This window comes from Colossoma macropomum, unplaced genomic scaffold (genome assembly GCF_904425465.1).
Source record: "Colossoma macropomum unplaced genomic scaffold, Colossoma_macropomum, whole genome shotgun sequence".
Classification (NCBI taxonomy): Eukaryota; Metazoa; Chordata; class Actinopteri; order Characiformes; family Serrasalmidae; genus Colossoma; species Colossoma macropomum.
The window spans coordinates 1242515-1256071 of record NW_023494794.1 but is presented as its reverse complement, the minus strand read 5'-3'; the positions used below and the strand labels follow the sequence as shown (position 1 = coordinate 1256071).

General features: G+C 38.6%; 2 protein-coding genes across 9 annotated transcripts in view; both read right to left on the bottom strand.

The window, feature by feature from the left end:
• gtf2ird1 (GTF2I repeat domain containing 1) overlaps positions 1–10016 on the bottom strand; it is a 30130-nt gene extending 20114 nt beyond the window's left edge. For 4 of the 6 annotated variants that reach the window (XM_036579851.1, XM_036579854.1, XM_036579856.1 and 1 more), the window contains exons 1-3: positions 9649–10016; positions 1328–1457; positions 7–148 (exon numbers count right to left, since the gene is read on the bottom strand). In XM_036579851.1, the coding sequence (XP_036435744.1) occupies positions 7–148; positions 1328–1453 (268 nt within the window). In that variant the 5' untranslated portion in view covers positions 1454–1457; positions 9649–10016. Of the gene's footprint in view, positions 1–6; positions 149–1327; positions 1458–9626 lie in introns of all 6 variants that reach the window. The other 2 variants (XM_036579852.1, XM_036579855.1) reach the window with 2 other exon arrangements.
• Positions 10017–11069: 1053 nt separating this feature from the next.
• clip2 (CAP-GLY domain containing linker protein 2) overlaps positions 11070–13557 on the bottom strand; it is a 49857-nt gene continuing 47369 nt past the window's right edge. For all 3 annotated transcript variants that reach the window (XM_036579848.1, XM_036579849.1, XM_036579850.1), the window contains 3 exons: positions 13206–13394; positions 12681–12743; positions 11070–12407 (listed from right to left, as the gene is read on the bottom strand). In XM_036579848.1, coding sequence (XP_036435741.1) covers positions 12396–12407; positions 12681–12743; positions 13206–13394 — 264 coding nt within the window. In that variant the 3' untranslated portion in view covers positions 11070–12395. The remainder of the gene's footprint in view (positions 12408–12680; positions 12744–13205; positions 13395–13557) is intronic.

The following is a 13557-nucleotide window of genomic DNA, read 5'->3' as shown; positions in this document are numbered from 1 at the left end:
ACTCACTGCAGAATTTGTGAAAGTCCGTCTGTATTTCCTTCCTGGAATTGAGGAAAATTCTTCCCTTTTCTGTTCCCACAGCGATCACGCTATCCTCATGCACAGTGACACAAGCCACCTCAGCATTCAGCTTTGACATAGCAGAGCACTGCCAAAAAGAGTAATTACAGAAGACAATCATCCGTCAGAACGATGAGCATGTAAATTCAAGACAAGATTAAGCTTTACTATAAAAGCCTAACTGTTCAGGCAATCGAATATTAATGAATGTATTGCTGTAACATAAACAGAGAACAAGTTTTGAGGATTTTCTCGTTTTTCTGAGAAGATGTTTCAGTTCAAAGGATCAATTTTACATGTAGATGATCAGCAAAGGTGTCCAAAGTTTGCTTCTTTAGTTTGGCACTGGAGCTATGAAGCAAACATAGCTAACAAACAATAGAAGCTTCTCTCTCACTAACTAGCACTGTGCAAACGCGCATGGAAATTGGCAAAAATACAGCACAACTAAAAACATGTTTTACATATTTTAAATTATACCTTATTATGCTGTAATGAAACACACTTAAATAAATGTATTTTAACAAAGAGAAAAGTATATTAAACTGTTGTCAATGTAAGTGTATTATTTAAGAGTACATCTTAAAGCAATGACTTTTACGATATGCTTTAGTACTTTTTTAACTCAAACTAGACTATACATTTACAATATGTCTTCTCACAACTGCTTAAGTTAACTTCATTGCAACATAATTTAATTTAATTTACAACAGAAAAGCACAGAAGACATATTTCTACATAACCCAAATATAAGTATATATAAGTTGTGCTTAAGGTATGTAAATGCATACTGAATTATGCTTTAAATGCATTTAATATATATTTAATCACAGCTTAGTTACAATTTAAATACAATTTAAAGTTGTCATATGTTGTTCTAAAATTTAGTATGTATTACTTGTATGTATGTTTTTAGTATGCATGCATTTAGTACATATTTAGTATGTATTTAATATTTCTACCTTTACATAGGACATGAGGTCTATTTGAGATTACTTAACTTCAGTCAGACTGAGGCAAGTGTGGATAATTTTGTACAATGCTATGTGTACATAAAATTCCATTACTTGTTAGCTACATTAGCCTCTTAGCTCCAGAGCAAAACTAAAGAAAACCAAAGAAAACAAAAAAAAAGACACTTCAGACACCAAACCTGTTTTGGTTGATTGCCTATTGTTGGGGCAAAGAGAAAACAGCGTAAATTTGATATTTATCCAAACTATCGCTTTAATGAGGCCTTTCATAGCAGAGAGTGAGCAGGCCATACCACAGAGTCCAGAGCTGATACCAGGCTGGTGAGGATCTCCTGTCTGGCAGAAACCTGCGGCCCCCGGAGCTCAGTACGAGAGTTCACCCTCAGCCCATCACAGCTGAGCTTCCGCAGCTGGGCCATCCCTCTAAAGGGGCAGAACCATATAATATTGTACCACAGACACAGACAAACCTTCTCATTCATACAGTAATGGATTAGCTCTTAGAGATCAGAATTAGAGCCAGTAATAACAAAAACATGGTACCACTTTACATTAATTATCTCTCACTCATTTTATTACAATTTGAATTTGCCGAAAAGTTACTGTGGTGTATGAAGTCTTGTTGTGTGGAAAAACACCCTTTATATATTTGCATGGTGTTTGTCAATAGCTGCACAAAATTAAGTCAGAAGAGCAAATCGGTTGAAACAGAAGGTAAATCAAATGTAAAAGCATTTCATTAGATGACTCTGCAATTATGTAATTACACATAAACAGCAAAGCAGTAGAGCACAAAATAGACTTCAAAGGGTTAAAAGCTGCCTCAGAAAGTTCAAAACTGTGGAGTGTCTCCAGTAAGATAGGTTAAGCCCTGCTGTAAACTAGTCCTTATCTATGTAGGAGTGGATAGAGGGGAATTTTTGTTCAGACAATCCTGTGAAATCTAAAAAAAATGCTTGCAATGTGTACTGCACTCACTTCAATGTTGACTGTATGGAGGCTCATATGAACAACCTGAGCACAGCAATGCTAAAGTGGTAGCTTTTCCTGTTCATTAAAGAATGACTCTGGCTTAAAATGAAGAGTTTTACATCTTATTTATTGTGTTATGTACTCTGCCTCACTGATTTGTCAGAATTTCCATTTGTAGGCTGTATTGTTTCATGTTTCCGTTCTTCTGTGTTTTCCCACTACAATACCCAGCATGCAGCATGTGAATACATCACAGCCATCAGGAATCTCTGCGGTGTTGCCCTGACTGCTAGTCAAGCCACTGATCTACAGGTTAATAAATACAACCAAGCTAGCATTAGCGTTACTCTTACCTCAGTTATATTCCTTCGTTCAGCGCAAAACTGACACCAGAGACAAGTTTTTACCCTTTCAGCCAGAGAAAAGAAGCCCAGCTGTGGTAAAGTATCTAAATAACCAGAGACCTTGCTGACTTTAGCATTTAGCTTGTTGTCCTCCACATCTGGCATGTTCTTTCTTTCATTTGAATAATCCATTCTGTACATTGTAATGATGATTTGAAGACAGTTACTACAGTTATATGGCTGATATAGGATATTTAGCTTCTCAGCAGTAACATTAAAGTGCAGGGAACACAGAGTGAAATATTAAAAATGTTTCTATGATATGCGATATCATATATTAGACATCTAGCAACGCTTGAATGAAAAATATAAGATATAAATATGATAAAACATGGCTTGAAAACCGCTGACCGAACCTGTCTGAGAACTGTGTGGGCGTGGCTAATGAGCAGCTTGATTGACAGCTCTCTGTCCAACACTCCTGGTCTGCTCCGTCACTCAAACAGAACTAAAATCATTATCCATCGTCAAAGATGGACGGATGAACAAACAAACGGACAAACGAAGCAAAACGTGAATGAAGAGACAGACGAATGAATAAAGTTTGTGTATGGATAAATGAACAAACGTACAACAGGAAGCTACAGACAGGTGGTCTAGCTTGCTAGCTTTTGGTTATGCTGGGTTAACTTTAGCTCGCTAACATTCTCTGCTTCTGAAACTGTTTTGGGTGGGCGGGGCTAAGATGTCAGCCCTGTGACTGGTAAGGGGAATGCTTATAGAAGCGTTACCCAAGATTAGGACCACCCAGTTTACATAGTGAGGAGAGACATATGGTGAAATATATCAGCCAATTATTGGTCACTGGATGATTCAAAGCGTAAACTTAGTACATGTTTACTGTTTGACTGCAAGAACAAGATTAACCTAATTAGAAAGAAAACACAGATATAGGTTACCTGGGCCTTTTACTATCTTCCTTCCTCCTGCATTCACCAGATAATTAATGAAAAAACATTTAAAAAACAGCCCAACCTCCAAAAATCCACCCCAAAGCAGTTGTAGTTTTTCAAAAGCTCCTCCTACCTTTAAGATGCATTATCAGTAAGGGTTTTTTCCAGTCTTTAAACAAGAAAAGATCACTCTAGAGATTACTACAGCACGGCTGCAGGATGTGAGTATTCATATTATAACGTTCACAATACGGCCTTGCCTTTAAAGCACACGGCAGTCATTTGTGTCTGTTTCAGTTTTGAGAGCTGGCAGTTTGGACTCTTCTTCTAAAACAACTTCATGTCTTAGAAACGTATTTGAGGATATAAAAGCCCTTTAAGAAGCTTTAAAAAGTGATAGTAATACCCTCTTCCATGCTAATGCACCAAAATCCGTCACACACATGCGAAAGTAGCTAATTACGATAAGCCTTTGTCAACCAATTAAAGCTGGCTCAGATTATTGCCTTAAAACCCTTCATCCTTAATTTGTTCTCCTTGGAAGCGACGCAGGGGCTGGGAGAGTCAGGCCTGTGAACTGAACCGAAACAGGACCGCCCCTCACCTCAATCTGAGAGTCCTGTTGTCGTTGAAGTGGCTTCGTTCGCTGTCTGCCCCCCAAGACTTAGCACAGTTTCATTACTGGTTAGCTATATTGGTCTATTTGTACCTACTGAGGACTCCTTTAGCACCAAAAAATACACTTTCAAAAACGTCAATCTATAAAAACATGGAGATAAAAGAAAGGGGGGGGTAGGGGGGTGGGAAACGCAATCCTAATTCCGGGCCCTGCGTTCTCATGGCAACGGCAATCCGTCTCCTTGGAAACTAATCTCGAGGCATGTGAACAATGCGGCTGTGGCCTTTAATCTCTCCAGACACTGGGAGCCATTATCCTAGCCTCCAGGCAAAAGCCAAAAAACGCTCCCCAACCAGGCTCAAGCCCTGCTATTACTGCCGACTCCTCCAGAGCGAGGAGCCCCCTCTGAAACCCATTACAGCTCACAGATGGACCGCTCCGTCTGACCGCCGTCGCTTGAGGCGCAATCCACAGTCTGAAGTGAGGAAACGGAGGCCAGTGAGTTTGTCTGTTTTGCGTGCGTTCACAAAATCAGACCAGACACAGTCCTGGTGTCACTTTGTCTTCACCTACAAGATCCCAAAGGAAGTGGACAAGCTTATTTCTGAGGTCACTGTACGTGAAGATGACTTTGGGAATAGCTGAAGAGTTAAAAAAGTACAAATGCTACTTTAGCTTAAAACAACAGTTTGACTGAAAATCAAATTTCCAGCTTTCCCATTACTTTCATGTAGTCCATCAGCCCAACTGAAGTTTGGTTCATCAGTTTTGCTAATCTTTTTTAAAAAAGCTGTTCTTCAAGGGTTCTTTAGTAACGAAAATGGTTTTAAATAGAACCATGAACACTCAAAGAATCCTTTGCATGATTAAAGCGTTCTTTGCATCACAAAAGAGTCTTCAGATTGTTGAAGAACGTGTTGTAAATGGGTTTATATAGAACCTTTTTGAAAACGGTTCTTCTATCGTTACGATGTCAAGCTTGCTGCTATAGAAGAACCTTTTAAAAAAACCTTTAACAGCACATTCTCCATCAAAATGAAGAACGTTTTCACAATGCAAAGAATGCTTTAATCACGCAAAGCATTCTTTTAGTGTTCATGGTTCTACATAGAACCATATTCTATAATAAAGAGCGCTTTTTTAAGTGTGATGTAGCTAATAAGTCGTGGAAGCTTATGTACACCAATTTGCGCGGTGCAAAATGTTAAATTATCACATATGTGGACAGAAACAGACAAAAGTAAAGACGATATTCAGGCTTCAAGATGACTCCTATTCTGTTTTGAGCCATAGAACTTGTCACTTTTTGTAGATAACATTGGTTGCACAATGCTAATTTGTGGGCTATAAGCTTCTGTTCATTATTAGTAGACTTGGGCTGATAATTGATATTGCTGAACATTGATATTTGTTTTAAATAAGAGCCGAAACTATGCAAATTATCGCTTTTTCACAGTTTAATTTTCTTTTTTGCCTCACCTTTATTTAAACATTGCCTTTGCACAATCATTCTAGTCTATGGTTACTTCGACAATGTATACAAGAGAAAAAACTGCGCTTAACTACAGGCTAACAAACACAACATCAACTAATTAACTACTCATACACACTTTGAACACAACTTAGAAAGATATAATGTAAATTTCAATCTGGAAAACAACGCTGGAGTATCCACAAATGAAACAAAAACCTGCGGTACATGAGATCTGCTACCTGATAGAGAGTAAAATAGACAAGCTTGTCCAGAAAATGGGTGCCACCAGTTTGGCAATATTTTGGTTGCAAACCCAAAAATCACACAGAAGCACTGTAACATTAGTTATCTAAGGTTTGATAAGTTGGAACAGACAAAAACAGTCAGAAGTGCCACACTGAAAAATACTACTAAAACTATGAGCCCAGATTATTTAACCTACTGTGCTGCACTAAATCCAAATAAACAGGACTAATTATTCTCTCTTTGTAATCAAACATGCAGTTGGCCAATCTTCCTAACTGGCCAATTCAGAAAAGCCTGCTGTGACATATTGTGACATAATTTATCATATTAATGAATAAATATTGTCATATTGCCCAGCCCTCCTATTAGAAGCTGGCCCAGTTGGTAATTACATTACTATCAGGGATAATGCAAGCTATAGGATAAGGCTCTGTAACGCTCATGTGCGGTACTTTGTAACTGAATTTGGATCAGGGTAATTTACAGCCATAATTCTGCAGACGATAATAATTAGTCTAAATTTACACTACTGTCCCAGCTTACTTGTTAGCTACATTAGCTTCGTAGCTCCAGCACAAAACTAAAGAAGCTAACTTCAGACAGCAATCAAGTTTTGGTTGGGTTTGTGGTAAGGTTTGTACATTTGTGGTAAGGAGAAAACAGTGAACTTATGTTTCATACATTTTCTGCTGAATTATCTGTTAAAGCATAATTCTAAATCAAGGTGTCCAAAGTCCAGCCCTAAGGCCAAATGCCCGTGGCTTCTGTTTAAGAGTGTGTTAGAAGTGGCCTGCCAGCCAGTACGTTGCAGTTACTGCCCTTTCACCTGATGGTGGCAGCAGCACCGTAAAATGACAGTGTGATTCACCGCACTGTGGTAACGAAGTTAGCTAAAGTTTAAGAGGCGATTTTGGCGATTTGGGCTTTTTCATCAAGAGCCAAATATCAAACGACTGTAATGAATTCAATTTCAGTAGACACAAAATAAAGCATGGACATCACAATAAATATTGAGGAGAGGGCAGGGTACTACAGCAGCTGCAAACTAAAAGCATCTAACAGCACCAGCTCCTTATCAGAGCAAATTTAATAGCCTAGTATTTACCATTTAAGTTAAACCAAAACCTGGTCATTTATGCTGTTTAATCTGCTCTTCTCATTTAATAAAGTGATTTCTGAATTTAGTTGCTGCATTTACTTGAAATATAATGAATATTAGCTAACTGAAAACAGAAAATGTACAGATTTTTTGTTCAGTTTAATCAAGTAAACAATTGATTAATACATTAGACATGTTTTATTGTTACTCTTTAACAATTTACTAATTTGTTTTAAGCACATACTGATCCAAAATGCAATCAAAAAAGCCTTGTGCATGTTTTGTACCATGATAGGAAGCACAGAATCCCACAAAAAGCTCAGATTCTATGTGCTGATATTCTGAAAACTTGATATTATTAATCATTTCTGAGTAGTATTTCAGCCCTCAGGTGTTCTGACACGGTATGATACGGCCCTCTTTGAAAAAAGTTTGAACACCCCCGTTCTAAACTGTTCTTATGGTCCCTTCAATGGACCGACTGCCCTTTTTAATGTGTTAAAACGGGTGGTGTCTTTTTCAGTGTCTTGTGTAACAGACAAGACCGCAGCGACATTGAATACCACAAGAAGAACAGCATCAGCTTTTATGAACATTTCCAAAAGCTACACGAGCGGGCCAGACTGCCACGCTTAAACGCTCAGATTAATGACTTCCGTTTCATTAGGAGTCTCTCTGCCCGGGCACTGCTATTTTATTCACGCCATTCAAGTCTCTCCACCCTGGCGGAGACATACTGGAGCTGATCCTTTCCTTTTTGAATAATTGCCCATATGGTGATTAGAGATATTATCATGACCTCAAAGAGGGTATATCGTGGATTTCTGAGCGGGTTTGCCCTAAGAGGCTTGCGGCTCTCCCTGCCGTCAGTACACAATACTCTTGCTAATGCCCTTAACGACTGCTTCCAGTCGCAGATCCGTTGAATAACACAACCCTATCTAAATCAGTCAGCTCAGGGCCGATCATTGGCTATTAATTGGTCTTAATGCCATGTAGCTTTACAAATGGCCAAAAGGCTGTACAAACACTGGGCAAGACATCATGCAGTCTTTCAGTGAAACGTGAAATGAAGGAATCAAGATGAATACTTCACAAACTCCTAACCCAACAACTGGAATGTATTCACAACTGCCTGGAGTAACAGCAGTGCTCTGTTTTTTCTACAAACGTTACATACAAGAACTACTCATACTTATTGAGTGTGTGTGTGTGTATATATATATATATATATATACACACACACCTGACTCCTCTTAAATATAGAACTCCTTACCAGAGATAGTTAGCAAAGGAAACAATTCTGCATATTTTTAATCATTAAAAGACCTTCGAAGTGCTTTGATGTGAAATGCTCCATCCTAGAGAAACTCAGACGTGTTTACAATGGTAGTGATGGGAACCAGACGTCTGAAGGGTTTGAGAGTTGCCTTTAAAAGCTCCCTCACAAAAAGTTACTACATAAAATGTTTACAAATATGCTGCCTGATGTACGAGACATTGTTTTACATTAGTTTCCTGATAAGGTTTTGACCTTAGACGTGTTTTTTTAAAATACATTCAAGGCAAAGAGGTACATGCAGGGCGCTGTAAGGTACAGTAAATTACCATTATCAACATGACATATGAAAACTCAGAAGACACGTGTAGGTTTTCTGGTCATTTTGGAAAGTAAATAAAATGGACAGACATGCATTGTACACATCTGTCACCACCACTGTAATAATAATAATAACAATAATAATAACAACAACAACTTTATTTATAGAGCACTTTTCACACCAGTGGCAGACAGGTGATAAAGCTTAACAGCAACAGAAGAAACTAAAGAGATAAATTCCAAAGAGAAAGAAATCTGACTTGGTAAGTTTCTCTACAATGAACCATTTCACATCAAACCACTCTGAATGACTTTGTTTACATCTCAACGGCTGAGTAGTGCAGGAATTTTGAAAAATCAGTGAAAGTCCCCTTTCAAACCAAGTCATGTAGACGGGAATATTCTTTAACGGATACAGTTCAGACGCCCGTCTATAGTAAAGTGCCTTTTGATGTCTGCCGAGTGGGGTTCAGACCTGAACACACAGCCGAAGAAAGTAGAGATTTTGAAATGTTTCCTCTTGGTCAGACACACGGGACACAGCTGGGTACTAAATCTGAGTCTTCTTTTTGAGCAAAAAACGAAAAGTCCTTGGTGAAGATTTGTGCGGAGTGAAATGCCCTTGGTTTAATGAAACATGTCCAGCTATGCATAATTTACTACAATTAGCCTCCGAGACTGAGATAGTGGCCGATTAGCCAACAGTGATATAACGTTATGTGCGTTTGACATTGTCAACAACGACCTTCTCAACCTTCTCTCATCGACCGTTTAGATCCCTTAGTGTTCATTCCAGCCAAAAGCGGTCACTATTTTTATAAATAAAGCCCTAAATTTCGGACGGACCCGGCTGTTTCTCTCGTCCAGCTACCCGTAAAAGCAACAATGGAACTGCTCAGTTTCTGCAACTTGCTAGCGGAGAGACCGCGCTGCGTTTTCCACAAGGAAAAACATGGCACGAATAGAGGATACAGCCGGCAATAACCGCCGAAAACGAGACTTCAGACCAGAATATGTTTAATAAGACACCCCAATCTCAAATTAACGCCATACGAAGATGAAAACATTACACGGCACGCCGTCCTTTCTGGTGGAAAAAGGTTAGCTCGATAGCTACTTTGGCTAACACTCCAAACATTCGCTAGCTAGCCATCCTCCTCCCCCCCAGAATTATAATCTGTAATTTCACCCTCTGAATATCCATAAAAAGTCACGTGTTCGAGAAAGAGAAACGCTATTACCTATTTATAAGTAAATAAAATAAAAAGGAGGGTTAGTTTCTTACCAGATTTCTCCGTTTTAATTACCTTATGCTGTCAATCCCGGAATAGGTTTATTCTCCGTTTAATCCAATAGTGAGGGCGGAATTCCCATCTAAAGAAAAAGCACAGCGAGTTGATGAAATCTCATAATCTGCACCATGTTCCTTAGCTGGCTCGCTCGTTCCTTGGGAATATTTTCGGCGAGATTATTTAGTCTTGTTTTTCAGTCCTTTTTTCTTTCTGTTTTTCTTTAACGGAGCAGAGTGTCCCCTTTCCCCTTTCTTTGTTCTGTAATCCAGTAAAATTGAAACTCATTCGCCTCCGCTAATCCCAGCCCAACTCAACAACAGCATCCATTGGCTGGGATTTACATACAGGATTAAAGGAGCGTTTTTGGGAACTGAGGGAGAAAAAAACTTGCTGAGGAAGAGACGCTGGCAATGATTTGAAAAAAAAAAAACAGTTATGGTCACAGTTATATCTGTCTCACATTGGCTCCCAATTTAACTGTTTTTTTTTTTTCTTTAACCTGAACCATACAAATCCAATTGACTGAGAGTTCATGGAGTATTTAAAGTAAACACATCTGTAGAGTTCTGCTTTACCAGAGATTTTACCTATTTACAAACTTAACATTTAGTTCCACATTAAAAGCTTAGAGATGTTTGTATGTTTACAGACTTACATTAATGCTTATAGACCTGTATATATGTTTATGAACACGTGCCTACATAATTCACATGCATGTATATGACAGATAGACTGGGTTATATTTAGATTAAATGATCATTCTGATTATTCAGGCTGCATATGCATTTGAAATTGCTCTCAAAATGGACATGGCTTCACTAAAACTTCATAACCTTCACTGAGTGTGCATGTGTACGTCAAATATCATTTTAATCTCTTATTTATATCTAAATTCTTGGCTTTGGATGATTTAGTTTGATTGCGTTTAATATAAAGGTGCGGTTACACCGCCCCCTGCTGTCTCGTGTGAGAATCACCACTGCCAGATGTTTTATTACAGCACATGGTTTAAAGAAGAAAAATGCAGTGAAAACTTCACTTGCAAATCTGTAACTTACCTTTCATAACTCTCAGGTGATGTGGATATCACAGATGTGCTGAAAGGTGGTTTCAGTCTGGGAGACTATTAAACAGCACATGTTTTAATGTCAGTTGTTTTGTCTTGCATTTCTCTTTGCGTTCATACGTTGATTTATTATGTATTAAACTGTATGAGACAAATATAACAATATATATTACAGCAGCACAGTGTTGTCTTTGAATTTACTTTCTTTTGGCAATACTTGTGTAAATGTAATACATTTTATTCATGTGGAAATGTTGTTTACACTTGAAGCAAGCAAAATTCTGTACATTATTTTTTTCAGTCTAAAGTCTTCATTCTAAAATGTGGAAATGATGAAGCATTCTTGAAAATAACACAGTACAACAGCATCTTTGTTTTATTCATGTTTAATGATTGAGTCTCAGGAACCGTTACAGCTAAAGTCAAGAAAGTAAACCGCTTTCTAACGGATAAAAGACCATCTGAGTCCAACAACAACTTGAAGCTTCATTTGCAAAACTTGGGGCCAGCCCTATCTTTTATTTTGTACTTGTTCTCGCTGATAAGAAATTCCTCAGTTTTTTAACAGTTTCCACACTGATAGAAAGTTTGAGACCACAATTGAGCTAATTGTAACAGGGTACATCTATGGATTCAATCTGCTTTTTCCAAATTGAGCTAACATTCGGAAGACGACAGGGTTTCGTAGGGTTTGATGTGTCTTGTCTGTACGTGACGTAATCAGAAATGTGGATCAAGACTTTTTAGAGATTTTGTCGCTGTTGTTGTTGAATTAGATGATGGAAGTTTGAAACCTAAATTGACGTCACACCTGGGCAGTGAACAGTTGCAGTATACTGTATGTTGGTACATGAATATACAGCAATAATAACACGCTACTACTGGAGATCAAATTCTGCTTTGACGTTTGTATTATCTATATGAGCTCTATGGTATTTATCAAGACAGTTTCAGTAATGTGGTGAGATTCCATTCATTTTGGCATCCCGAACGTTATGGTGCACCTTCACTGGCTTATCGAGGATGACATACTGGTAGGTGGCTGAATACTGTGACATACAGACAGTAGGTAAAAAGGAATAACGTAAAAATAAGCCCCAGTGGGATCCAACATCCTTTCTCCTTTAGTCGGAGTCTTAAGGGAAAAGCATCAAGGCCAAGGCTCTGAAGGCAGAAATCACGGATTGGTCAGTCTAGTTCCCAATAGCATAGAAGGCAAATAAATTAAACAAGTATAAATCGAGGCCAATGTTTTACTGTGATCAGTTACATTCAACCGATCGTCTCACCCCTTCCTGCCCAATTTTAACTTGACTCGAGACCAATGCTTTCTCACTTGTCCCGGGTCAGATGTCATTGTCCATGTGGGAGGTAGTCTACAGGGTGGGTCAGTGGTCTGAGTCTACAACCATAATCGTAATGTACCGCTTCAGTCATATCTCTTCATTTGTTTTAAATAACATCTCGCATCATTGTACATATACCTTGCTAAGCTGTTTCCATTCTGTTTGATTTGTTTGTTTTTTGTTTTTTAACCAAGATCGAGTCACTTGTTTTGGTGTTAACTGTGAAAAGAAAGCAATGATGTCCAGTGAGGCGTTAGTCCGAGGTCTGAGCATCAAACTGGCCTCTCCTTTTTGCAGCGTACCTCCGTTTTCCTTAAATGATCAAAGCATTGCCTCGGCCTTCCCCATCATCAGTGCTGTTCCTAAAGGAAGATGACAGAAGGACATAAAGGCACCTTAACCCTTCATACTGTAGGCCTATTATTCAGTTATGAATCTTTACATTTATTCAGAAACCACTACATTTTATTTATTAACTACAATTAAATATGTAGTTATGAGAGTGAGGAATTGACATGTGGGCTCACATATAGACCCTTGACACACTGAAGAGAGAATGTTAAATGACAGACGCCCACTTAGCAATGGAATAAATAGACACAGGATAAATAGTTTTATTCAGTATTAGTATCAACCTCTTCTGTGAAGGTAGCGTCTTGTTGATGGATTCCATTCGCAGAATTTGCGCCGCTGTGTGCCTGCAGGCCAAAAGCAAATGAATGCAGTTAAATACAGACTCCGTCTGATGATGTAAGATCTAAACCTTAAGTGGGTAAAACAAATGTGGGTGGTAAAGTCTTTCATTATACTCTACGCTGATACACTTACAGCAATAGCATCAACTCTTTAATGACAAAATCTGACGTTATATTATTTAAAACAACTCATCAGTGTGGATCTGAGCACAGTACTGTTCACATGTTTATTTTTATAATTAACATTTAGAACTTGTAGTTCTGACAATAATTAATTTAATATTAATTTAATTAAGTTAACAAAATCAAAAATACTGTGCTCACTTGAACTTGTAAAACAGAATGTCAATTGAATGTAAATGTAATTCATTATGTAAATTAATTAAAAACCTCAGACTTCTAAGGGTTAAAGCCTATCTAAGAGCAGATGGAGGATCCAGTTTACTGAGGTGTATAGGGCTTTACCTGGCTCTTATCTGGGCGCATGCGCATTGCCTGTACCAGCTGGTCCACCTGCTGGTTGTGTTCCAGTGCGGTCCTCAGGGCCTCCTCAGTGCTCAGCAGCCGCTGCCGGAGGCGCGTAACTTCAGTGTCAGTGGCCGAGGGCTCCATCATGGAGTAACGACGGTGATCTGGGGACGACTTCTCACGCCCCTGAGGACAGGAGAGGATAGAGAAAACAACCAGTGCATAAAAATATTAGGACTGTTGCTAAGATTTTCTGTCCAGGTGCGTCTGTCCCACGGTTTCTGCTCATAACTCATAGCACTTACACTTACAACACAACTGGGGCTCTGCAGAAGAGGCGTTTAACCTC